This window comes from Pavona decussata, unplaced genomic scaffold, assembly GCF_977016875.1.
Source record: "Pavona decussata unplaced genomic scaffold, jaPavDecu1.1 SCAFFOLD_233, whole genome shotgun sequence".
Taxonomy (NCBI): Eukaryota; Metazoa; Cnidaria; class Anthozoa; order Scleractinia; family Agariciidae; genus Pavona; species Pavona decussata.
In genome coordinates, this window is record NW_028145638.1 from 3869024 (window position 1) to 3896137 (window position 27114).

The window sequence follows — 27114 nt, forward strand, 5'->3', positions numbered from 1 at the left end:
TATAATATATAGACTACTCCAGAACCACTTAGTGATGACTCAAATGACCAGAATGATGAATGCATTGGAGACTAAGGAGTATCACGTAAGGAGGAGAATGGCGGGGTGCACAAGTGAGAGGGTGGGGTAGGGTTGTGATGTGCCTACTCAGAAGCTTCTTCATATTGTAGACTGCAAGCAGCTGTCATACTTTTTTCCTCAGATCACGCACACAAATGCAAATAAGAACAATGAATGAGGAGGGGTAGATCCAGTGCACGCTAAAGAACTTAGGAGAAGCCCTTGTGATAGTACAGCAAATTGTGTTTCAGTGTAAATGGAAAAACGAGCATGCATAAACATGGCATTAATCAAAGGAGACGAGCACTCCAGTAGGAGGGTCTTGTCTTTCCTCCTTCCTTTCTCTTGATGGTTTTCTCTGCTTTTCATTGATGTTATGAATGACAAGCTTCATCTTTTTCTAAAGAGAAAATTGAAATTGCTTACATTTATTTAATATTATTGGTTTCATTCATTCATTTAAAGATTCATCCAACACTTGGGCAGGTCTTATTTTTGAGATGTTGTTCATTAAGGAATTGAACCCTGAGTTAAATACTCAGAAAGACTATTCATGCCAAACTCTTTACGTGACTGTGTCTGCGAATACCTCATTGCATTATCATAACATAATTATTTTTTCTTTTTATTTGTGTCTCTTAGGAATTCTTCCTACATTTTATAGTCGTTCCTATTTCTTTCATTCTTGACTTCATAATGATGTAAAGCAAAAGTCGGAACATCGTCACATTTGAAACTTTTAACCAAGATGGTTTTAAACTTTTATCACAATGTTTTATAGTTTAAGAACTTTCTTCTGCACCTCATCATCAATGCACTTGGTCACTTCCCTTTCCCTTTGTAGACTACAACACTACAAATATTGTGTCTGAGCAACTGAAAGTGTCATGTAAATACAGGGAATTAATCCCTGCATCCACAACATTAGGTGTATATAGCAGGTGACTGGCTGATCACCTCCATATCAAGAGAGTTTTGTGCCCTTTACATCCACAAAAACAACATCACAAAGCAACAAATTACCTGGTACTTCCCCCACATTGCAAATATATCCACTAACTTCTCTTCTGGATCCAGACACCTGTGAACTGGTTGCAATAACCAAGAGAAAGTTAATAGAATCACAACAAAACGTATAGTTGTTACAAAGTCTGTAGACACATAAGCATATCTGCAGATGATCTCCATCATTAATTTTTTAGCATTTACATACCAAAGTAAAGGGAGATAGGTATACCAGGCACCTGAAGGTAAGTAAGTACTGGTTAATTCTGTACAGGTCTCAGCTAGAAGTTTACTCCCCCTAAAAGGATGCTAATCTAGCACAGGTTACCCAGCAGGGAGTGACTGAGAAAATTACTAACCCCAACCCCAACCCCCCCCCCCCCTCCACCCCACCTATCTGGATGGTATGCTTGTCCATCACAGGATACACACATGAAGTGACTTGGAGTATTACTACTCCCCCCACCCCCTGGATAAGATCCTAGTCTTATATTTACAGGATATGCACCATGAAGTGACTAAGAGTATTACTTCTCCCCCCCACCACCCCCTCGATGCAATGCTAGTCCAACACATGAGTTACCCCTCCCAATTGGGTGTTGTGCATTGTGAGAAAAGTAAACTTACCAGAACCATCTACTGATTCTTCCCACATTTCCAGAGCTGCTGCATCAATCTGTCCACCTAAAAAACTCTTGTGACTTGTATACTGGCTGCATGTCACATGAAACAGAATGGCAGCATGTAAGACAAATTGCACTAAGACCATTTATATTGTGTAAGACCATTGGCACTAATGAAACCACAGATCCAAAAAGAACTCATCAATAATTACAGTCAACTCTCTCATAGCGACCACTTCTCGGAAGGGACTACCTCCCGTAAGCAACCACTTCGTAAACAACTGTTTTGTTTCTCAGTTAAATACTGTTTCAAGAGCTCTCTCGTAAGCGACCACCACTCAAATTTCTCAAGGGACCGCGACCACTTTTTAGGCTAGAAATTACACATATTCTTTTGTTCTCTGTTTCTGGTAAGCGACCTCATGTATGATCATTAGTAAATCATTATTCATCATTAGTAAACCATTATTCAGAAGTGACAAAGTTCAATTTTTTAATGACGCTACCCAGGACTGCTGACAGATAATAACAGTTTACAAACAGAGAAGATGGCTATAATTAGATCTGAAGGTAAACGGGAATTGTTACAGTGATCTGTTCCAAAATGTTATACAAAGTTTCATCATAAGAATGAATAGATGTGAAAAAATCAAATAAATTAGTTTCTATTTGCCTATTATTTTAGCTGCTAAGGTTAATATTTTTATCTAATTAATTAATCAATCCAGTATTAGGCTTATTTTCCTTTTTCCTGTAAATGACCACCTGCCGTAAGCCACCACTTTGTTGTGCTCCAAGGGTGGTCGCTCACAGAACAGAGTTCACTGTATCAATGGAACAAAAAGGGATTTTTTAAGTTTACAAATGTCAAAGACAATATAATACTAGAACAAAGTTTCTGCATTCAAGATCTTTTTTGGCTTCTGCACAAGTTAGATTTAATAACATTCTTTAGTTTTGTTTTAACTGTGGCACAACCATTGTCAAGAACTGGTATTTCTTCCTTGTTTGACCGTATTGCAATATACAAATGAGAAACATGTGAACCAGACCTGCAACATTGATTAACAAACTGCATTTAGAAAGCAACCATTGTCAATAAAAAACTTACACCAACCATTGTAAGGTTTGTGTTTCTAGTTTTATCAGCTTGGCAAAAATAGCAAACCAGTAACTCACCGCATGACATCTGACACCAAATAAAAGGATTCTACTTTGCAAGTCTGCAAATAAAATAACAAAAATTATGAATTTTAAACCTTATTTTCAAACATTCCAGGCTAGTGGAGCCATGTAATTCTGTCTTACCTTAAATGTTTTGTCTGGTTTGAAAACTTTTAATGTGCTCATATCCTCAATGATAGGAACTGGTAGACTGCTGCCAGTCTGTTAAACAAAAATAACTAGAGGTGAGTTGAAAGAGACCCTTCTCCAAAATGGTGGCCAAAAATTCAAATAAGTTAAAAATAAAAATGTATACCAGCACTACAAAGAGCCCTTTTACTTTAGTAACCCTGCAAAGTTTCAGCATATCAGGTGTAATGTCAGCTGAGAAAAATAATGTAAGTTGAAAAATGAAAAATTTACAGACATTTGTATGACTGGAGGTATGATGTATACCCCCAGTCATACAAACGTCTGTAAATTTGTCAAATTTCATCATTCTTACATTTCCTTAGCTGATATAACACCTAATATGCTGAAACTTTGCAAAGTTACTAAAATAAAGGTGCTCTTTCTGGTACTGCTATCAGTTTTTCATTCAGTTCAATTTTAATTCATTCAAATTTGCTGCTGCCATTTTGGAGAAAAGTCTATTGAATTTAAAAATGACACTCTACAGCTCACCCCAGCTTTTACTGTGCTCATGATACTATGGGCCATGAACAGTATGGATGACTTCCCTTCTAATAACAAGCCATGGTGGTCTTTTACAGTTAACATGTTTGATGGATTCCAGATATAGTAGTCAGTGTCTCTATACTGAGTTGCTCAACAAAATCAACATGTTGCACAAGTTTGCCATTGTTGCAAAATTTGATTTTGAAGAAGTTGACATTAATGATAATTGAATGCATCCAAATTGTGTACTGGTTTGCAATGTGCAAAAAATACAAGGGCAATGTTCTTTAGGTGAATTGAATTGAAAGCCATATGCAGAAATGTAGGTACTTTTGCACCCCTAAAATTTGACCCAAAAACATCCCTTCAGAGACTTTTCTACTTGTCTCTTCTATTTCTCTTGTGTACATTATTTAACACTGACTCTATTTCAGTAACATTATTAATAGTTACTTCACTCACCCATTTCATCATTGTTCTTTTTATGCCATTTAATGCCACTGCCACAGGAATGGGATGAAACTAAATCAAACATGAAAAAACTAGAAGTTAAATATTTAAAGGCCCACATTCACCCAAAATGTATTGCGCGCCGAGGAACAGTTTTCATATATGAAAACCCCCCATTTTATTTGAGCGGGAGTCGAGTGAGAAAGCAATAAGCAATCACGAATATTCTTTCCCTCCAGCACGAGTCGTAGAGGAAACCCGCATGAACCGCTTGAGTTCGTACAGCCAATAAGATAACGCGTTTGGACAATACAGCATTTCAAAACAAAAACAAACGACGGCAATGACTCTTGGGTGAAGGTGGGCCTTTAAACTTATTAAACTAAAAAAATGGAATGACAGGGGGCAGGGACAAAGAGTGAAAGGGGTGGGGACTGGGAAAGAAAGGGGTGGGAACTGGGAGAAAAGGGGGTGGGATCTGGGAGAGAAGTGGTGGGAACTGGGAGAGAAGGGGGTGGGAACTGGGAGAGACGGGGTGGGAACTGGGAGAGAAGTGGTGGGAACTGGGAGAGAAGGGGGTGGGAACTGGGAGAGACGGGGTGGGAACTGGGAGAGAAGGGGTGGGAACTGGGAGAGACGGGGTGGGAACTGGGAGAGAAGTGGTGGGAACTAGGAGAAAAGTGGTGGGAACTGGGAGAGAAGGGGGTGGAAACTGGGAGAGAAGTGGTGGGAACTGGGAGAGAAGGGGGTGGGAACTGGGAGAGACGGGGTGGGAACTGGGAGAGAAGGGGTGGGAACTGGGAGAGAAGTGGTGGGAACTGGGAGAGAAGGGGGTGGGAACTGGGAGAGAAGTAGTGGGAACTGGGGGAGAAGGGGGTAAGAGGTGAGAACTGAAAAAGAATGAGTGTAAACTAAGCAAGAAGTGTTGAGGCTGGGAGGGAAGAAAATGGGAACAGGTAGAGATTGAATGCAAACAGGGGGAAAAGAGGGTGGGGCCTGGGAGAGAAGGGAGAGGAAACAACAATCATGGAAGAGAAGGGGTGGGACCTAAGAGAGCAAGAGGGGGAAGGGGGTTACCTGGTTGATAAGGGAATGGCAACTAGGAGAGAACAGAGTTGAAAGGGAGAGAGGGGTGTGAGTTAAGAGAGAAGGGGTGTGAAATGGGAAAAAGAAAGTGAGACAACTACAAAGGGGTGGAAAAAAGGAGTGCAAAATATGTGCCCACAAAACATGCCACACATCACCTCTTTCTTTTCCTTACCCACCTACTTTCTTGTTCAGGATGATTGATTCAACTTCCAGTCAGAATACTTGTAATTATAAATTTTCTCACCTCATTTGTGGCAGTAAGGCTTGTTACATCAGGCCCTGTGACACACTGAGCTGAAAACAGGAAGCAATACATGAGTCATGATATTTATTTTTTAAGACAACATCAAATTAATCTATTCCAGAAAAAACAGAAGTAATCACAACAGAAATACTGGAAATAACATTTCCAAGCCTATTGGTTGATTTATAGGGTGGGGGGAGGGGGGAGAGAGAAGGGCAGAGGACATGCATCCAGAAGCCCCTTGAAGGTTGAGTCCCAGGGCAAACTGTCAGGGAAACGCATATTTGCAGTACATTAAAAAATGTACTTAAGCTTTTAAGGTGGTGGCAAGAAGTCAGGATTTTACTAAGTGAATAGCACTAACTATCAGTGCTGTTTAAAAGATAGATTAAGAGATAACCAAGAAAGTAACTCGTAGCTTAACCCTTTTATTTCTAAAATCAACATGTATATTTTCCCAACTATTCTCTACATATTTATTATGGGACTAGTTGAGAGAATTTGTTTATCAATCAATGGATGTTACCTTTGCTGATTATTTCCTTTATTCTCATGATCTGAATGTTTAATCAAGTAGTGATATTGTAAGGAAAAATTATATGTTGGTCACCATTGGGGCTTAAAGGGTTAAGTCTTATTACCCACCTGGAAACCAACCAAATCTGCCTTTGTAAAGTCCAGGCCACCTGAAGAGAAATAGATGAGGTACCATGACATCAATCTTGCTTCACAGGACTTCATACAATTTTTTTGTATCTAACACCCACAATTTTAAACAATCAAGGGAAAAGAGCAATGTATTGAGAGAGTGGAAGCTCAAAAATAAATAAGCAATAATTTGTTAAATTACTTTTCTCAATAGTACCCAGAGGAAGCAGATTTTTGTGTTAGCTTCGAGCTAACACTGAAATCAACTAGGAGTGATTTGTAGTTGCAAAGACCAACAACATTGAAATTGATGGTTTACATAATAATTAATACAGTGGAATCTCAAACCCTCCATTTTTTGAAACTCTCAATCTACCGAACCAAAATTGTTTCTCTTGGATTGGCTTTGGTCAGGTTTTTACCTCTGAGTTTCGGAACTTCAGATTTTTCAAACCAAATTCAGTTTCCCTAGGTGGTGCGAGAAATCGGTAAATTCTACTGTATGTAAAATCACATAGATATCAGCAACCTACCAAGCTAACTCAAGTTCACACAGTTCCACAGGATACAGTCCCTACAAAAGAACAAAAATTGGATCGAAAAAAAAAATCAAGGTTTACTGAAGAGTACTTGAAAAATAAAAATAAAATAGAAATAATCAAAGATTAGGGAGTGCATTCAGTGTTCTCAATCCCAGGCTCTCTCTCCTTTGCCAAATTGGTGATGATGTCATCTGCCCCTGCAAAAATCTGTGGGGGATGCCAGATACGCATCCTGAGATCCATTCATTCAATCAATGTTGTTCCATACAACCTCGACTTCAATCTTTAGTACATTCTTTTTACATCAAACATAATAATTGCATAACTGCATGAAACTTAAGTTGCTGATATCTTTAGGCAAGGTGCACTACATTGCTTTCTTACCTTTAAGACTATAACAATACAAGGGGTTTCATTAGGATTTGAACAGGTGGGCAAATGTGTAGTACACCCGGGCATTTATATGAACTAAGTAAACACTTTATTTGCTGATTTGGGGTCTGGCAACTTTACATGTATCTTTTTAATTTGTTGAAATTGAACAACTTTGATTTGACTTACTGGAAGCCAGAGATCTCTGGATTTGATTCCAATTATCAGGACCTCTTCACCTTGCCTCAGATTTAACTCTACATTCAAAGATGATAAGTTCATTAAAACACATCAATACGTCACAGAGTCTGAAGTTAAATTTTATAGTAAGTAATAATAATAATATTTAATATTTATAATAATAATAATAATAATAATAATTATTATTATTATTATTATTATTATTATTATTATTATTATATAATAGTAAATAAATAAAGTTTTACATAGTACCTATCCATTTCTTTACTAAATGCTTTACAATACTTTTGAAGCAACTGCCAATAATTATGAAAACTACTTATAAAGTTATTATACAAAACATAACACATATATTAAGTAAAGCTCTGAAATTAAATTACAAGCAGTAAGCTGCCTATCGAAGATACGTTTCAGCCTGCATTTAACATTAAAAATTATGTTCATTTTATGTTACAACTCAATTGATCTGTCTATTGAAAGTTTGTTCCACAATCTAGGAGCAGTTGTAGAGAAAGCTCTGTAACCATACCTCTTAAGATCGAATACAGGTATGTATGTATGTTGAAGCAAGGAACAGAATGACCAGTAGATGAGTACAGAGGTCTTTGTGAATTTAGTAAGTTAATTAATTACTTCAGTAAACAGAATGTGCACACCTTACACAGATTGAATAAACAGAAATCTATGCTCAGAAAGGTGCAGAACAGGTTTTTTTCAGTGTTCATTATAATATTAATAATACTGCTGTACCTAAGTCAACTGTCTTGTGAAAGTCAATTTTGGCTTCTATCGAAACTGCTAAGAATTCCTCATCAGGCACGGGTAATCCTTTGAAAGACTAGGAGTAATAGGAAGAAGGATGAAATAAAACAAAATGAATGAAATGATCTCAAAATATAATAACAAATGTAAGGGTCAATATACAAGCCTACGGAAATGATTCTCCAACCCCTTGAAAACATTTAACATACATTCATGTATACAGTCACATATTAATTTTGACTGAAATTATTTAGTATGCCAAACAATGTGTTTGTACCTCAACAAATGCTTCTTTCTCTTTCTCAATACAACTTTTGAGTTTTTTAACCCAAGCTTCTTTATCTGACTCTGAAGATGCTAGAAATTTGTAGACTTGTGTGGGTGTTCCAAGAATAAACACTGCAATAGGAAGAACACTTATCAATACCATAACAACATCACACTTCTGTATAAAAGTATTACAGGATGGCAATGGCCAAAAGGCATATCTTTCTTTTGGTAACAATGAATTTTAAGATAGATGCATTTTCTCAGTCAGTGTAACAGGTATACTCAGAAAAAGAAAATCTGAGTTATAGATCTCTTAACAGGAGTCGATTGCTCTACCACTGAGCTGCAGGAGACTTCTGGAGTTTATAGGCGATTAAACTAAGTTCATGAAAATTATGACAAACATCCTGCACACTGCGAAAGAAATGTGAAGTTATATTTCAAGCCTGGTGAATAAATAATAGATGTATTTTTTCAGTCAGTGACACAAGCATACATAGATAAAGAAAAACTGAGTTCTCCCAACAGGAGTTGAACCTATCACCTTCCAATATTATTATTACTAGTTGAGATGCTCTACCACTGGCCTTATCCACCAAGACTCCTGCACTGCTCACAACATTATGCGTTAGTACAGCACTTAAATAACTGTAAGTTGTTAGTAACACCCTTTTCAAGGTTTAACAGGTTACGGAATATTATCTTATATAGTGGAACCCTGCCTTACAACCACCTTGTTGTATGACCACTTTTATGTTCCCTGAATAAATTGATAGTCCAGGCATCTACTTAGTTTTACAACCCCATTAATCCGACCACTCCGTTATTACAACCACATTTTCACAGCCTGGAGGAAGTTGTATTAATGTAGCCCGAAGGTAGTTGTATTATCAATGTACCATGTGTAAATCAAAGAATAAAGTTGTAAAGTTGTAAGGTTCTGTTGTAACACTGAAAACAAAATAATATGCCTTGCATTTCCAGAGCACCATAGCAACAGACACTACACTGATAAGTTCACCAAAAAACTTGAATACTGTAACAGGACTTACTAGTATCTGGTGGATTGTTGTAGTATGCACTTGGTGATGCAATCCAAGCTTGAGAAAGAGGAATGTTGTCTTTTAATTTATAGGTTTTCTTTCCTGTTATGAGATTTTCTGATGCCTGAAAAAGGAAAATGCAAACAAAATCATCTTCAGCTGGAGGTGTTTCTCACAATATTCAAAGTCTACTGCCAGCACATAAAGGAAAAAAAATTACTGATAACTTGTACAGGGTGTTTGACCTTACCAAGCCAATTAACAAGATGTTATTAAATAGGAAGAGATATCTGAAAAGAAAGAAAAAGAACAATACAGGATGAAGTAATTTTTTAAGTAGATCATTAAAACCTTCAGCTTACAACATAATAATAATAATAATAATCAATTTATATAGCGCTTTTTATATAACATTCAAAAGCGCTTACAATATAAAAACGAAAAATTTAGTCAAAATCAATAAAATATAACATTTAAGAATAATCAATCAAACAAAAAGTAAGAAATAAAATAAAAAAAGTAAAGAATAATCAGATGTCATATGCTTTTTTAAACAAAAATGTCTTCAAGTGTTTCTTGAAAGTGTTTAAGTTCTTGGCAGTCCTAATTGCCAGAGGAAGCTTATTCCACTTGGATGGACCAGCAAAAGCGAATGCTCGATCACCAAAAGTCTTACATTTGGTTCGAGGCACCTCTAATAAAGTGAGGTCATTAGATCTCAAAGAGCTTCTGATTGATGCCTTTTCCCTGATGAGATCACAGATATAATGTGGAGCGATACCATTAAACGCTTTGAAAACAAGTAGTAATATTTTGAATTCGATCCGAAACTCTACGGGTAACCAGTGAAGATCTTTTAGATAAGGTGAAATGTGACTAAATTTGGGTACTAGACAGACGACTCTAGCTGCAGCATTGAGGACTTTTTGGAGCCGATCCAGTTGATATTTTGGAAGTCCAGAAAGGAGAGAGTTGCAATAATCCAAGTGAGATGTCACAAAAGCATGAATTAATATTTTGGTGGCCTCAGTGGAAAGAAATTTTCTTATTTGTCTAATGTTGTAAAGACCCTTAAAGGCTTTGTTACAAATGTGTCCAATGTGAATGTCCATCGCCATGTGCTCATCAAACCAAGATCCCAGATTTCTAGTACTCTTTACAGGTTCAATGATGGAGTCCCCAACCATTATAGAATTGATGTTTATTTTGGACAGCTGACCACGAGAGCCGATAATCAGAAATTCAGTTTTAGAGTCATTTATCATAAGACGATAAGAGACCATCCAGGCACGAATATCAGCGACACACTTTTCAATCGTACTAACTGCATTATCCTGAGCCAGCTGTGATTCCGGTTTAAAAGAAAAATAAATCTGGGTATCGTCTGCAAAGGCATGTGCAGATGGAAAGTCTTTTCTTATGACTTCAAACAATTTAGATTACATATCAAATTTTGATATGTTGTAAGCTGAAGGTTTTATTTTATTCACCCTACATGCAGTGATTCTACGTATTCCATGTAAAAATCGATAAAAAATCACTTTATTTAAGTGCCAATGTATTTAGGGCGGAGCACTAATTGGGGACACTTTCCAGATCAAATTGGAATTTAGACCTGTTGGATTTTGAGAAGAGGGGAAAACCGGAGTACCTGGAGAAAAACCTCTTGGAGCAAAGACGAAAACCAACAACAAACTCAACCTACATATGATGCCAAGTCCAGGAATTGAACCCAGGCCACATTGGTGGGAGGCGAGTACTCTCACCACTGCGCAATCCCGCTCCCCCATTCCCCTGCTCTTAATTACTGGGTATTTACCATTTTTTATGGATCATTATTCACTTGATTAAACTAACCCCAACAAAGTAAGTTAGATCATCCTATAATGACTCAAAGTATCTCATTATTATCCACCTAGTCAGTTTGGTATTAAATTTCCATAATAATCACTGTTATAATCACACCTTCTTCTCTTACTTGATTAACACTGGTCTAACCCCTTCTCCTACCAAACAACTTGACAAAGTTCCCAGTTTTAGATTTCAGACAAACTTTGGTTTGCTACCCAAACGAAAATCAAGAGTCCCTCTCTGTGCCTGAAAATAAATTTCAACTGACCTTTCAACTGTTTCATGTACCATCCCACCCTCACTTGATCCTGTGAATTTCTTGGTCACTCGCTCAACTTCACCCTCATAAACGTATGTGCTGTAACGCAAATAGAGTTTACTTATTTATTTATTTTACAACAGTAACCAGTTGCAATCCCCCTTTAAACAAATATGTGTAATAAATTATTGAAAATCAGTACAAGATGTTAAAAAGTATAAAAAGTATAAGAGTTCAGAATCTTCTTTTTGTCCAGTTTCTATATCATGCACTTAACCATACAGAGCACGTTTTGAACATGAACAGGATTTGGATGGGAAAGAGGGAACTGACCCTTCAAAGAAACCATAAAAAGTCGTTATCACAGGGAGATTTTTAAAAGTTCTCTTAGATAAGCTGCAGCCCAAATTTGGAATCAAACTTTGGGTTAAAAGGAATGGCTTGTCCGCTAGTTTGCAACCCACTCAAAATGTTTTGTAGTAGAAGGTAGCTGGAGTAGAAGACAGCAATAGGTCATTTCCGAGTTGCTTTGAACTTCGTTATGAAAGTGAGGCTTTGTGTATAATTTTTGTTCATTGAAAATTAGTTTTCATTGATATGCAAACAAAACTAATTTTTACATGAAAAGCTTTGCACTTCGCCTACTTTCATAAGGAGGTTTAAAGCAGCTCAGAAATGGCCCATTGCCTGGTAGCTGGGGAATTTGATGAAAGGTCAGTGTGAAGTACACTGTAGATAGCACATGGTAAACAAGCAACTGAAAATAAATATAAATTAATATCTTTTCTGCGGTCTGAGCTTGAGGATGTCTTACTCCAATCCCTTAACAACAACTCTTAAGCCCTTTACCTTGTTATAAATGTATCTCCCAATTGTGAAAGCTCTGTGTCGCTGTCGCTATCACTGTTATCTGCACTCTGAGGCTGAGTACCACGTGGGGTAGTCGAGGAGCGGCGAGGAAGATTAGGAGACGTGTCAATAGTGTCCATCAAAGGAAGGGATATCCTATTCACAACACAAATATATATCAATATCATTAGTTAATTAATATTAATATCAATTAATCATTAATTATTTATCAATCAATAATCTTGCACCGGTATTAGTAGGTTTCTTTTACAGTTCACAGGTCACTGTGATAACTGTATATAAACAAGTTAACCAGGATCCTAGCCCTTAACTCCACACTAAAAGCTAATTCAGGCCTACAGCATACTAACCCTCTTGGTTATATACCAGGGCTCAGTTGTTCGAAAGCTGAATAGCACTGATCTCTGATTAAAAGTTTACCAAGGTTTTTATAAGAATGTTTTTATAAGTTAATTTAAAGCTAATGGTAAAGAGAAGTCTAAGTTTAAACTGAGGAACAAAAATATTTTTTAAAGAATCTTTATTGATTAACAATTAAACTCAAATCAAAGTTCACGTTAACCAAGGACTAGCTTAATCGGGCTTTGACCAACTGGGCCAAATACAGTTACAGTGACCTTTACTTGGGAACTGTAGAATGTGACCGGTAAAAAAGACCCGTCCCACACAAGCTGCGAACAAAATCTGGAAAGGGTACCCAAAACTCTGACTGTATTAAATCTAATTTTTTTATGTATAGTACATCCATGTATGTTTCCTTTGAGGTCCACAAATAGAAGTGATGATGTCATATCACATGGGAATTAATACATCATGATTCCCAAGTGACAGCCATCTTGAATTCACCACCTTCAATTTCATGGTGTCCCCAAAACTTCAGAAAACACCAAAATTGACCAATGACGAGAAGAACACAAAAATGCTCTAACAACATGAAGATTACTGTAAGAAAGTTAATTTTCATTTCTTTTTATTTCTATTTCTAAAAAGCCTGACTGTCAAAATTTGGTTGCCATGGTAGCATCAAATATAGTGAACACTGACATACCAAACCAAATTGTTTTCAGGTAACTTTTGAAAAAGTCACAAAGTTTGATGGTATTTGCTTAAACGTTGAAAAAGTTATCAAAGTTCAAAGTCGGTGCTATCAGATCCCCCTCCCCTCAGGTGTAAATAAGGTTGATAAAATTACCATTCACAGTCATCAGCTGCCTGTTTCTCACCTTTTGAGGCTTTTCGATAAAGTTGCCATGTGGTCTTTATCATGTTTCCTGTTACAAAATGAAACGACTTATTGTGTCAAATCAGCAGACACAACAACATTTATTTAATACATGTAAGTAAAGTGGAATCTTGTTACTGACATCAACCTAGATCAGCACTGTCTCAAACTTAACATTATTAAGTTCCAAACATGCATTAGGTCGACGTCTCAATTAGTAACTAAAAAAGGTAAAATTAGTCAGTATGGATTGTGGTACCACATTAATGAAATTTTCATGGGATTTAACTTTGCAAATTAATGAAATCCATGCTGTTTTTATTTTTCAAAAACTAATTAAAAAGAGTTGCTTGAATTTCAATTAAAAAAAATTGATTCTGCAAACCCCCAAAAATCACCAATGTAGTCATTTGCAAAATAAAAGTCACAACGATTTCACATCATTTTCCGGTGATTAACAGACTATATTTGTGGATTGATTTGTCATTTTTAAGTGAGTGAAAACAAGCAACTGGTTGTTCAACGATTACCTGAGACGAACAGATCCAACTAATAACTGTTTTCCTGAAAATAAACAACAACATTTATACACAAATACACTCACTCACCGAAAGAGAGGAAAAAAGCAACTTGTGGAACCTGTGAATTCTGGAACAAAATGTTGTTGTCGATGGGTTGCAAAGTTAGATTTAAGCATTATTAGTTAATTAGTGCTACATTAGGCCTGTTAGTGGAGGGTAATAATAATTAAGTTGCAATGAGCCTGTCATTAAGAGCTGTAACATTACAGTAGAGTACTCTCAAGCCACATCATTAATATGCTAATCTTGTCTGATCTGCTGCTGTTTCAAGTTGCACATTCAATCAACAATGCAACAATAATATTTATTGTTGCATTGTTGGTCAACACAATAATTTATTGTATTGATACTGATCAATGTGAATCACAACAAAACAACAAGTGACTCAAACTTTTACAAGCTGTAGACCTTTTATATCCTTCTTAACTATATGAATTAGTTAAGCTCATTTAAGGTTCAGTTCATGCATAAGTTTAATGATCCTTATCTATTGTGTTAGCTTAGGTGTCCAGTTTTTACTGATTATTAGGAAACAGAGCTTTCAACAGCAATTTGTTAAAGGTAAAACAGCAAACTGCTCCAGTATTCACAAAACACACATCAATCAATACTACCCTTGCAGGGAGTAAATATCTTGAGTACTGAATTCTGTTGGCCTTTAGATCTCCCTGGCAAGGGACTGGCATATTCCTTGGGAAATGTAACAATGACTATAGCCAAGAGCTCTTTACAATTTAAGACTGTAACATCTCATCAGAAGACTTGGATTGACAAATAATGAGAATACTTCACAACAAGTTTCTGAAACCTCAAAGTCTAGTCTTTTCTTAATTATTATGGAAATTATATAAGGGCTGATAGAATAACTACAAAAATTGAATATAAAAATGAAAATAAGAACCTTAATTAAACATTACTTCTGCCTCACTGTGACTTTGAAAACTAGATATCAAATGGTATATTAACATGAAAATTAATATTATTAGTACATAAACATCACAAAATTGTTATTCATCTGTCATTGATAAAGAAAAATCTGAACAACATCTTACCTGGACTGTTCAACACTGCAGGTCGAATGAGATTCTGTCAATAACAAAACAAGGTTTGTTATGTTATGTCCCAAATGGCCAGCTGAGTGCATGCTTTCCTTACAAAATTCTTTAATCTTTTCCTAAATAATGGCCAAGTGTACTGGTGCTATTTACTGTGACTGAATAATAAATACCAAAAACAGCCAGATTTTATCTTGGAAGCCAGAGTTGACAATGTGAGATATAAAAAAAAATTTACAAAACTTACCAATTCATCATTTGGAAAACTCTTTATAACTTCAACAACTTTAGTCTCATTCTCTATTTGCCGAATGTGTTCATTCAAAGCTTCAGCAGTCTGTTGAAATAAATTTAATTATCCTTATTTTCTCAGTGTTGAAGTAGCTTCCATAGCATGCTCCACTTCATTTATAAATATTTTAGCACAAATATGGTTTCAGATGAAAGGAGTTTCATGATGTATAAATGGCCAGTGACAAAATTCTGCAGGGAAGGTCCCTGCAAAGGAATAGTAGGGAGTTTTAGCAACGACGACATCAATGGCAACAAGAATGTAAAAAAAAAAACAATAGGCTTAATAACCAAAACAACAATTCTGCATGTACATTGCGCTTTTTGGTACATTTCTATGCCGTCTCTGCTTGACTAGGACGTGAAATTTCCCGATGGGACCTTTTAGGGAGGACATAAACACGCAATGACAAATTTTTCTTACTCTTTCTAAACTTGGGTGAGGTCTCCAAGAATTCAACTCCAGGAATTGGAATAATCGTGAGGATGTTTCAAAAAAGGCAAATTCTTTTAATAAAGACGTTTTCGCTGCCACCACCATCATCATTGTTAAAACTCCCTAGTATCCAGTAGAAGGGGAAGAAGTAATACTCCAAGTCACTTCATTCTGGAATCCTTTGATGTACTAGCATCTCAGCAAGGAGGTGAGGGGGGAGGGGAGAGGGTTAACAACACTCCTAGTTGTTTTATGCTATGGAAACAGGGTTAAACTCTGGCAGAATTGGGCCATCTTGGCCTAAAGTGTGACTTTACCTAACTTACATGAAGAAATTCTTCATCATGATCCAGCCCTTACCTTTTGTGCTTTGCTTAGTGCTTCCTTCAAGTTGTCATAGTCAGGATGGTCCTGAAAATGTTTGGAGAAAAAAAGATAAAATAATAGAAATTATAGCAGAAAATCTACCTGCAAATAACAAGTAGATAATTTATTGTCACGGTGCTCATGCCGCCGGCCAATCAAACACAAAGAAGCATTCCCTTTGGAGTTCTATTACAAAACAATAATTTAAATTTGCGCAAAAGCATTCAGCGTTACTGCAATTGTAAAGTGACATTGTAACGGGAAAAGTTAAGTCTGGTGCGAGGATGCCACCGGCTAAATCAATACATCCATCAGTTTTGTGAGCTGTCAGTTCGCTGCTAATTACTGAGCCAGTCAACAACAGCGAAAGTGGATGGATCGTCGCTGGAATCTTTGAATTCGGACTCCGAAGGAGAAGCGCTGGTGTTGGAATCTCCACTATCTGGTAGTTCATCAATGAATTCCTCAGCTGGCGAGGCAGTTATTTTCATTCCATTCGCCCCAATATCTTTCGACAAGGGTGGTTTTGAAACAACATCTACTCACCTCACTTGTTCGTTTGACTAATTCCTTCAACATGAGTTCATATCTGGGAACCCTCTGTCAAAAGCAATTCAAAAACTCAGCCAAATAAAACAAATTAAATTAAGATTTACTTGATGTATATCATGTGTTGTTTATATATCTGCATAGATTTAATTAAGACAATTAAATATAAAATACAAAGATCACTGACAGCACACAAAATATATTCATAATTTTGACAACTAAATTTGTAAATAAATATTTAATAAATAAACTACAGTTTGGAATAACTAACTAGTGATTAATCCCAGGTTTACCTGTATTGGCATAAGTACCAATGAGTCCAGAGTATGGATGCAATTGACCTAAATTGAAAAATTGAAAGATAGACTTCAATATATTTAAATTAAATCATCATCATCACTCATGGTAGCACAACTGTATTTTTGACAAGTACTCTTCTAAAATTATTATTAGACAAGTATGAGGAAAGAATATGAGCCCAAATATGATTTGGCTTATTTGACAATGATGATGATGGCGACAAGGGTGATAATGGTGCAAGGAGCAAGTTCAAATATTAGTCACTAATTTCTCAAAATACTTTTGCAAAGGGTATTCTTCAATGCATTTCTTCAAGAGAAAACCAAACGTTTTATCATGAGAGACACCTTAAAACAACTATACCGTCCAGCAAACCCACCTTGGCTAAAAAATTTTTGAACTTCTCATTGGTCCTCTCCAATTTGGCTCTCATCTATTAGATAATACTCCTTTCATTAACAAGTTATTACACACTTTAAACCAGTATAACCAAAACAACTGAAAGTTATCTTCAAAAGCGGTTGTGAAGTGACAGAAACAAAAAGAGTGTAAGGTAGGTGGGTAGGTAGGTCGGTAGGTAAGCAGGTAGGCAGGCAGGGTAGGTAGGTAGGTAGGTAGGTGGGTGGGTGGGTAGGTAGGTCGGTAGGTAGGTACGTAGGTAGGTCGGTAGGTAAGCAGGTAAGCAGGTAGGCAGGCAGGAAAGGTAGGTAGGTAGGTAGGTAGGCAGGCAGGGTAGGTGGGTAGGTAGCTAGGTGGGTAGGCAGGCAGGCAGGGTAGGTGGGTAGGTAGGCAGGATAGGTAGGCAGGTAGGTAGGTAGGCAGGCAGGGTAGGTGGATAGGTAGGTAGGTTACTAGGTATGTAGGTAGCTAAGTAGATAGGTAGGTTGCTAGGTATGTAGGTACCTCGGTAGGTACATAGGTAGGAGGTAGCTATAGGTCGGTAGGTGGGTAGGTAGGAAGGAGGTACAGTAGCTATAGGTAGGTAGGTAGGTAGGTAGGTAGGAGGTAGCTATAGGTAGGTAGGTGGGTAGGTAGGAGGTAGCTATAGGTAGGTAGGTGGGTAGGTAGGAGGTACAGTAGCTATAGGTAGGTAGGTGGGTAGGTAGGTTGGTAGGTAGGAGGTAGCTATAGGTAGGTAGGTGGGTAGGTAGGAGGTACAGTAGCTATAGGTAGGTAGGTGGGTAGGTAGGTTGGTAGGTAGGAGGTAGCTATAGGTAGGTAGGTGGGTAGGTAGTGGGTAGGTAGGTGGGTAGGTAGGTGAAGGTAGGTAGGAGGTAGGTAGATAACATAAATAAATTATACATGTGAGCACATGTTCAGGCTTTTTTGGTTATTCATGATTACACAACATCTTTGTAAATAATACCAGGCAGTGCCGGTCCACTTTTGGTACAAACGACTCTTCAATGGCTGCATATATAAAGCCTTTTGTTAAGTAAGGTAAAAGTAAGGTAAAATCTTATTTAGACACGGTGTCTCCTTCAGGACTATACAATATTTAATTTATAAATAAATCTAACTACCTAACTAAATTAATGTTGTAAATAACTACTACGATAGGAGAAATGATAAAAACCTGCTTTTTTTTCTCCAGATAACAGATTTTAGAGTGCTTTCTGTGTTTTGTTGGCAGTTAAGTTTCATTTCTCAAAACAAAATATTATACACATTATTTTGGCCTCTAGACTACTTATTAAGTGATCTGACCCAGTCATACCTCATTGCCTCTCTTTCTTCCTTTAAAGTATGGTTCAAACATCATCAGATAAGAAAACTGCAAAAAAAAAAAAAAAAAAAGAAAAAAAGAAAAGATCACTTTTAGTTATTCATAAACTTCACAAATGTATATCCGGGAAATCATTCTTCAACCTTCAACACAAAACTCACAAAATTGTGAGCAGAATGAATTCAGAAATACATGTACTAACGTGCGTCAGGTTACCTACCATTTCTACAAGAACATCCCCAATCAACGTAGTGTTCACATCCCAGTGAGCTAAGCGTGTTTGAAGTTTAGCTACCAGCTCTTTACTTATAGATTCTAAAGACTGAGAAAAAATTGCTACTTTCATTAAACATGGCACCAAAGGATGCATCACTGTTGAGGTAATTCAATGACAGTTAAGAAATCCGTTCATCCTGTACTGCAAACAGTTGGATTTGGAAACAATGGTGAAAAACTGCAACAAATTAGGCTTCCCAATTTTTGCCATGAAAGACACTGCTTAGAGATTTTTAGCAATGTATAATTAAGAATTTCTCCACCTTTTTGTAGCGCAGAGTCCAGACTTTCTCCATCATTTTGTAGTGTAGCATGGTGAAACCATTGCTCACAGGGTACAAAAAAATTAATGTTTTATGCACAGTAGTAGGCAGAAAAGGCTAAATTCAAATGTGGTCCTGGGGAAAGTTACCATGAACTTAGCTGCAAATATTTGTCTGTAAGAAACAAAATCATCAGCTGTTGGTACATTATGAGGCACCTAAACTCACCTCTACATTTGCAAACAATTTTTTCAGATCTTCATTGGATATGATACGAAGCTTCCTGAGTGGTCTTATGTAATGCTAAAGAAAAATAGAGACAGTTATGTGGGCAATGGTGGCTGTTTCAATTTGTAGGAAATTACTAATTATATACAGGAGTATATCATCCTATAAACCTCATTTTGAAGCAATGGGGAGTGGTGTTCAGCATGTTGCCAGCTATTGACTAGATGAAGGCAGTCTGAGACAGGGTAAAGAGGACTTCCCACTTAAGCATACTACAAATTGCATAATTTTATATGTTGAATGTGGTTCAAAATACTTTTGGTTTAAAAATTTTCAAACCAGCTTCAATTGATTTTTATTTGTCTTTGTCTTGGAGTATGGTAATGATTGAATACTGCACAAAGGAAAATAAAAATTTAATTGGTTTGAAAAGTTTTAAACCACAATTTATAAACAAGTCATACGTAACTACGTATACTAGAAATACGTGACTCCCAAAACCTCGCGAAGCTGGGGCTGGGTGGAAAGCCCTCTTTACTCGTATTGTAGCATCAAACTAGGAGATTAAAAGGCGCATAAGATTTTTTTTTGATGAGCATGGTGTTTTCGTAGTTCCACGGGCTAGTTTGCGGTTGAAAATCTATTTCTGACGCGACGTAATGTACAGCGGGCGTGCAGCGCTGTCGTGTTCGACGAATTTATTTCCCACGGAAAATTATTTACCGCGGCCACAAAACGTGTAATTTCTTTAATGCAATCTTTCACAAAAAAGATTTCTAAAAGAAAGGGAAAAGATTCTGGAGAGATAGTTCTGTATCCAGTGAATATTGATGAACATTGCAGTTGAAATTTGATCATGCATGCATATTTTTTTCGATGTATGCAAATTTTGCTCCAGACGACGCCAGACAGTCTGATGTCATTGTGCAGACACCTTCAAAGATATAAACATATATATATATAAATGTATTTTTTGCTTGAATTCACGCGGCTTAGCTCCGCTCGGGCCGGCTCGGCCCGACAAATTTATTAACCTCGCTACGCTCGGGCCTTCGCGAGGAAATCAGTCTAATATTATATGACTGTATTGTTTACTTGATCGCCAAAAACCCTTATGGAAGGATGGGTCAGTAAAATGTGTACATGTGTATATACTTTAGGTCTATAAGATTGTCACAGTACATGTATCTTCTGTCTTAATCAATCATCCAGGGCAGAGTGTGGTCCTAAGAAGACTGCACTGCTCTGGGTGACATTTCTGCTGGGGTTGTCGAAACATCAGTCTGAAATGTCACCTCAAACAGTCCTTCTCAGAACTACTCACCTGGATGAGACTATGATATTGTTTTCCATTTGGGTTCATTTTTTGTTTTGTTTTGCTTTCATCTTCTTGTGAGTTGTTTTCTTTTTTTTTCTTTCTTTCTTTTTTTCACAATAATAAAATTTATTTTCATGATTGTCATTCTGATAACTAAGTGGAGTAGTGGAAGGAGAATGTGTGGGGTGTAGTTATCTGAAATTTGCTCCCTTAAAGGATTGTCAGGTAGATTCTACTAGTCTGCTGATCTTGATGGGGTTAAAAAATATTATTAGCACGCTAGGTGCTAGAATACTAACCCCAGACAAGAGATTCAATCCATTGAAATATGAAACCTCTGATGTTAGAAGTTCCTGCAGAGAGAAACAATATTATTACACAATGTTTACTATAAGAAAAACATTATAATGTAATGAAAGTTTTCTCTGAACAACGTGAGATGTACAAGAAATAGAAAACTGTTGGTTGGCCTAGTCTGGCAAGAACACCAACATACCATTGCAGCTCTCGTTCTTTTACGTTCTTCAGATTCTACAACGGAACAAACAAATACGAGAAGAAATCTTAATTAAACTGATCATCCTCAAAGGGACAAGTCCATCACAGCAGATAAAACCAAAGGTCAACAGATTAAATTGCTGTAATAAGAACTGATGATAAAATGGTGTCCACGAAAATTGCATTTCACTACGTAAATTTCCATAAGGATCTAATTTAAAATCATAAATCATAGCACCAGAGGAAATCTAAGGAACAAGAATTTCAAATTACTTGACGTGTTTCCCTACCCCACCCCATGTCTAAAACCAAAAAGCAGCTATTAAATAAATGGTCTGCAGGATGTAAAGTTTGAAATTCAACCTTATCATGGCCTAAGAGGACACATACAAAACAAAATGAAACAGTTACAACCAGTTGATCCTAATATACAAAATAACAAAACAACTACCTTTTGGAAACCTAAAAGAACTCTCAGTAGCAAATTGAGCTAATTAATTTTCCCTACCTTCCCCGTCCTGTCCCATTTTGTCGGCAATTATACTCAGCCCATGAAATGAAGTGAACGGCCCTGGACTGAGGCTACCACTGCTACCACTACTCAGAGAATCGTATCTGTCGACGCCATTTTGATTGACATCTGGTTGCCGATTTCCCATATCATTGTACTGGTCATCTGTCTGACTTCCTTCAGAGGTCAGATTTGCTCGATCGTTTTCTAAATCAGCTAAGATTTTTGTGTTAACCTCTTGAACAGGAGAAGATGAAATGAGGTCTTGTGGCACTCCTTGCCTAAAACAATACGTAAATAGGTCAATTACAATCAGTACTTTTTCATGAAACTCTTTTAAGGTAAGGTAAAGCCTCACAAGCCTGGTTGACCCCTCTTGTCAAAGTTTCTGTAGCATAAAGTGGCTAGGAGTATTGTTACTGAGCTCCCCCTGGTTGGGATGCCAGTCCATCACAGCATCCCCAGCAAGAAGCAGCTAGAACTATTGCTATCCCCCCTGGATGGGATGCGAGTCCATCGCAGGTTACGTCCTTAGCACTTAGCCAAGTTTCCCTGACAGCTTGCTGCTACCTATGTCAAATACTCCTGTGTGAAGAGAGGCAACGTAAGAGTCAAGTGTATTGCAGAAGAACACAATACAATTACCCCAACCTATACTCAAACCTGGACTGCTTGGTCCAGACTCCAAAGCACTTGTAAATTAGTCTTCTCACTACTCACCTAGATTAGCTCTAGCTACTTGCGCCCGGGTAGTGTTGTCTTTGAATTTTATGTTAACATTTTTGAATAAACTTGAACTTGAACTTGATCTAAACATTAGGCTACCATGCCATCCATAGAAGATCTTTCTGGCCTCCTTTACCTCAGGTGTGATATAACAGTAAATGTAATCTACCTTGCAGGAACTATTTTTGGCAAGGCAAATCTTATGCAACTTTGCCTATACTGTCACAAATTTCACTTACCATTCAATGTTTTCAGTTTCATCTGAATCTTTCACTACAAAGTTTCCGGGAAAGCAGCCAGCCTAATGATTATTAAAAAACATTAATAAGCGTAAAATTCAATTTCAGAACATTTCAGGTAGAAAACACGTTTTTAAACTGGCAAAAGTGGCCCGGATGAGTTGAAGTTAGCTGGTTTGAAAATGCTGTCAGACTCACAGCTCAAGATAAAAAAGTTGGATATTGAGTATCTGGCTACTAAGGGATTACCAACTAAAGTATTTGTCTCTGTTTTGTCTCTGTATTTAGTTTATCCTCTCATTATTTTTTATTATTATTATTATTATTATTATTATTATTATTATTATTATTATTATTATTAATAATAAATGTGAATTAGGGAGAAATGAAGACTCGGAATTATTATTATTATTATTATTATTATTATTATTATTATTATTGTTATTGTTATTGTTATTGTTATTGTTATTGTTATTGTTATTTTATAATTTATCTGAGTTTTTTCCCCTGGAAATGTTTATTGCAATAAAAGAACATTTAAAATGATGCTGATTGCACTACACAGAAAAACCACTGGATTCCCATTTATATGTGTTGTGACTTTGTACCTTAGAATTTCCAATAAAGATATAACAAAAATTGGTTCATAAAGCCTTAGGATAGGACAGGATAGGATAACATGCACAGTACCTGATACCCTCTGTATCGTATTCCTCGATACCATCCATCTTGGTACTTCTTTACAACAAACACAACATCTCCCTAGTACAAAACAAATCATGAGTTATTCATCAGTATTTATAATAACCTCTAAATAAAATAATAAATAAAATAAATCCACTTTGTTTAACAAGGGTGGCACTTAACTGAACAGTCTGTTATGATTGACAAACCTCAGTGCAGCCCTCAGATAATTTCTAGATCAAATTGGAATTTGGAAATGTTGGTTTTTAAGAAGAGGGGAAAACCAGAGTACCAGGAGAAAAACCTCTCGGAGCAGGGACACCAACAACAAACTCAACCCACATAATTATGATGGCATGTCCAGGAATCAAACTCAAGCCACATTGGTGGGAGGTGAGTGCTCTCACCACTGCGCTATCCCTCCTCTATCATTTTGGGTAATAACAAATTGAAAGAAACCAAATAGCCATGGCCATTTTTTGCATTCACTCATCCAAATTTCTATCAATAGTGGCATTTGCTACACACTGGAAATGAAAATGTAGCATAAAATCAAGTGAAGCAGAAACAAAACCAGCAGGAAACATTATTTTAGAAATTCCTGTTGTGGATCTGGGTGTTGCCATGGTAACTGCTATGGAGTGGTTCAACAGGGAACATGCCACCTCCTATTCACCCTCCACCAAAGAGTTTTTATTTGGTAAATTTGGCATTGATCAGTTATCGCTCTCTGATGTGTCGTTTAAAAAGTTATATTATTGTTTGTTATTTGCAAAATATTATCTAACTGTCAAAAACCGAACAAAAAACAAATCAACTTTGGTGAATTTAAGCAACAAATTGCCTTCAAACTTCGCATTGAAGACCTTTCATAGTTCAATCTCTTTAATTTTCATTATTCACTTAGTCCATATTCAACTTGCCTGTTTACAACTTGTGTTTGTATGTGCATTTTGTGCATGTGTCCCATGTTGTATAACACTAAATTATTGCTCAACAATAGAATTGTAAAGTTATATATAGTTTGCCACATCATCAGAAATATGTTTTTGTAACCTTTCATAATTTCACAAACACTAAAATAATGCAAGATCCATCCAAGCCTCCTCAATACATTAGTATCCATAGTGTATTTATAAAATCCTGTAAGAATCCTGTATTCTACCTTGGAAAATAGTTACAGAGTGAGAGAGATTTGTGATGGTTGCTCAAAACCTGTCAAAACCCCTTTCCCCTTATCACCAACTCACAGTGAATCTTGTGCTCTGCACATGTTTGTCATCTAAGAGGTGATAATTATCTCAAAGTTAACAAGTCCTTGCTTGTCAAGACTTTACAAGGTCAATATCATTTTAAATACATTCATGCTATTAGAGGACTCTTCTGATGCTATTAATACAAATAGCCTAATAATTAGGCTATTTATTTCTACATTAATGGCCAGCTTCACAGAAGTCCATTGTACTTGAAATAAACCAACTGCTGGCCTATTTTAGAGTCTACACACCACATGAAAGTACTGCAAAACAAGCCCAGGGCTTAAATCTTTGTTCAAATCACTATTCTTAACCTGAGCTTATTTTCGGGAAGGGCTTGCATTCGGTAGTCATGAGTAATATTGGTGGGAATTTGCGTGTCAAAACTTGGTTGTGTTCAACAAGGGCTCATGATCAGTGCATAACCATCTTATGTCAAATTTTATGCTACTTTTTTGTTTTGCTCAAAAGTACTTTTTCGTGTGACCTTCAATTAAGTCTGAGAACACTGCTGCTTTTTTTCTGCGTGTTTCCGCATGCTTGAAAAGCTGACAAACAGATGCTTTGGAGTGAAAAAGAAAACACAGAGTGGTGTACTTTGATTAAATTGAAGGCCACAAGCAAATTTGAGCAAAATGAAAAATTGGCCCGAAACTAGACAAAAGATGTTTAAACTCTCAGCACTTCAATTCAGACATCTTAAAACACTAACTACAGCTTACAGCTTAAAACAGTTAACCGTAACAACTTACGGCTTATAGTGGGAAGGGATTATAATGATTATCAGAACCTGGATGTGGGTTTAATTTGAGAGTGTCGCGGAATCTTTCATGAACTCCGCACTTGCCGGTTCACAAACTGAAGAGGACTGTAATTCTTTCCTTTTCTGAAGATTTATTTAACATTCACAATCTGACAATCTCTGATCTCTGATCTAATATACAATATTCGCGATGCACAGTTCTGTTCACAATTCGTTCTTAATCGTTCTGATCTTACGTTACAATTGTACCAAGATTTACTAGGTTCCATTTGCGCAACAAGTATTTTTGCTACAATCACGAGCACAGTATAATCCCAAGCCTACACTATTGTAATGCTACTAAATTTAATTTCAATTACACAATTACACGCGTTTCTCTTCCTTATTTAGCTTAATACTATGTGTGCAGTTACATCATTGTCGTGCAGTGTATAAACTTTGGACTTTGCCGGAGGACAATTGTGCAATCTGCTTTGCTCACTAATTTTTAAAGTATTGCTCGCGTTACTATTTCGTGACATTGTTCATCAAATTTCCAAGTTAATATTCTACGTCACGCACATCAGTGCTTCTTTCCCGAAAGGGAGGCAATATTGAGTGGGGTCTATATTTGGAATTTTACGGTAGTTTAAAATAAGTTACTTAAGATTGATAACTTGTATCACGAGAAGCAAAATACTGCTCAATTCATTGTTTGATGCCACAGATCAAGTATTGGAACTAAATTAGTTCTGCGGTTAAGCAAACAACAGATTGACAAATATTTTGCTTATCGTTCAGGAATATGGCAATTCAACTTTACCTTCGACAGTGCCAGTTCATCTTTTTTTGATGGCTCAAAATCCCACACAGCAACAAACTTTTCAAGATTCCTGACAAATTGAAGGGTTCACCAGATTACTAGAAAATATAAACTATTAAAGCTACACAAGTCAACATAAATATTGTAGTGAATTTTATAGCTGTACAGTCATTTTCTGCGAACTTGTGTTTTCATTAATCGTCAAATGGTTTGCCTCGGACAGTAGTGTCAATAATAATCTAAAATTAATGGTATATGCTGCTTTATTATTGTAAGTTTATAATTACAATATAAACGGTGTGAACCCCTGCGCGATATCTCGAACCATAATTTTTTGTTTAATAAGTTATTCGCATACCAGTATATTAAGCAGGGCATTCACAGTCAAAACAGAACTCTTTATTGAGCATTTTGAAAAAAGCACAATTGAATAAACAATGTTAATTAATACAGTTAAGCTGTGGTAGTATTTGCAATACACTCACTTTCGAATTAAAGCTTTTAATTATGACCTCTAGTTTAAAAACTACAGGCCATTCTCTTTGTCATTCAGTTCGCAATCCTTTTAAACGTTCTCAATTATTCAATTGTTCTTAATATAGAGATAACGTTAGTCAATACAACAACTGATAAAGAACTAACCTTGGTTCAATACACTCCATATCAGCTGAGTCTTCGGCCACTTCTTGCTGCATTGCTCTTTGTTGCGTTTAGTATTACAAGATTTCGTGACAAAAATCACTGCTCAATGGCCCGTTCTCGAATGATCTCTCACGAACTGTTAATTCAGAGGTATTTCTGGAGAAAACTGTTCTCAGTTGTTCAAATTTAGGAAGAAATCATGACCCAACAGACTCAAGACGCCGTGACGGATCCATTCCGTATCAAATGTC

The 27114-nt window shown here is 36.6% G+C and overlaps 2 protein-coding genes across 3 annotated transcripts in view; one reads left to right on the forward strand and one right to left on the reverse strand.

The window, feature by feature from the left end:
* The window catches only part of LOC146458468 (uncharacterized), a 71343-nt gene that overhangs the window by 12262 nt on the left and 31967 nt on the right, over positions 1-27114 (forward strand). The gene's annotated exons all lie outside the window — the stretch shown is intronic.
* LOC146458471 (uncharacterized) lies at positions 1-27114 on the reverse strand. 2 transcript variants are annotated; one of them, XM_085090600.1, is made up of 34 exons: positions 26864-27114; positions 26222-26291; positions 23407-23478; positions 22717-22778; positions 21749-22032; positions 21239-21273; positions 21042-21095; positions 19425-19499; positions 18878-18979; positions 18649-18705; positions 17311-17364; positions 16925-16972; positions 16629-16682; positions 16077-16127; positions 15237-15326; positions 14987-15020; positions 13884-13917; positions 13355-13402; positions 12111-12266; positions 11271-11360; positions 9402-9441; positions 9161-9275; positions 8116-8237; positions 7827-7914; positions 7065-7132; positions 6495-6535; positions 5959-5999; positions 5314-5363; positions 3993-4052; positions 2997-3074; positions 2868-2911; positions 1693-1778; positions 1084-1148; positions 1-460 (listed from the first exon to the last, which is right to left on the reverse strand). In XM_085090600.1, the coding sequence occupies exons 1-34, from the start codon at positions 26914-26916 to the stop codon at positions 347-349; spliced, it is 2535 nt and encodes an 844-aa protein (XP_084946726.1). In that variant the 5' UTR covers positions 26917-27114; the 3' UTR covers positions 1-346. The 2 variants fall into 2 exon arrangements, with proteins under 2 accessions (XP_084946726.1, XP_084946725.1); XM_085090599.1 differs by lacking the exon at positions 13884-13917 and adding an exon at positions 13962-14001.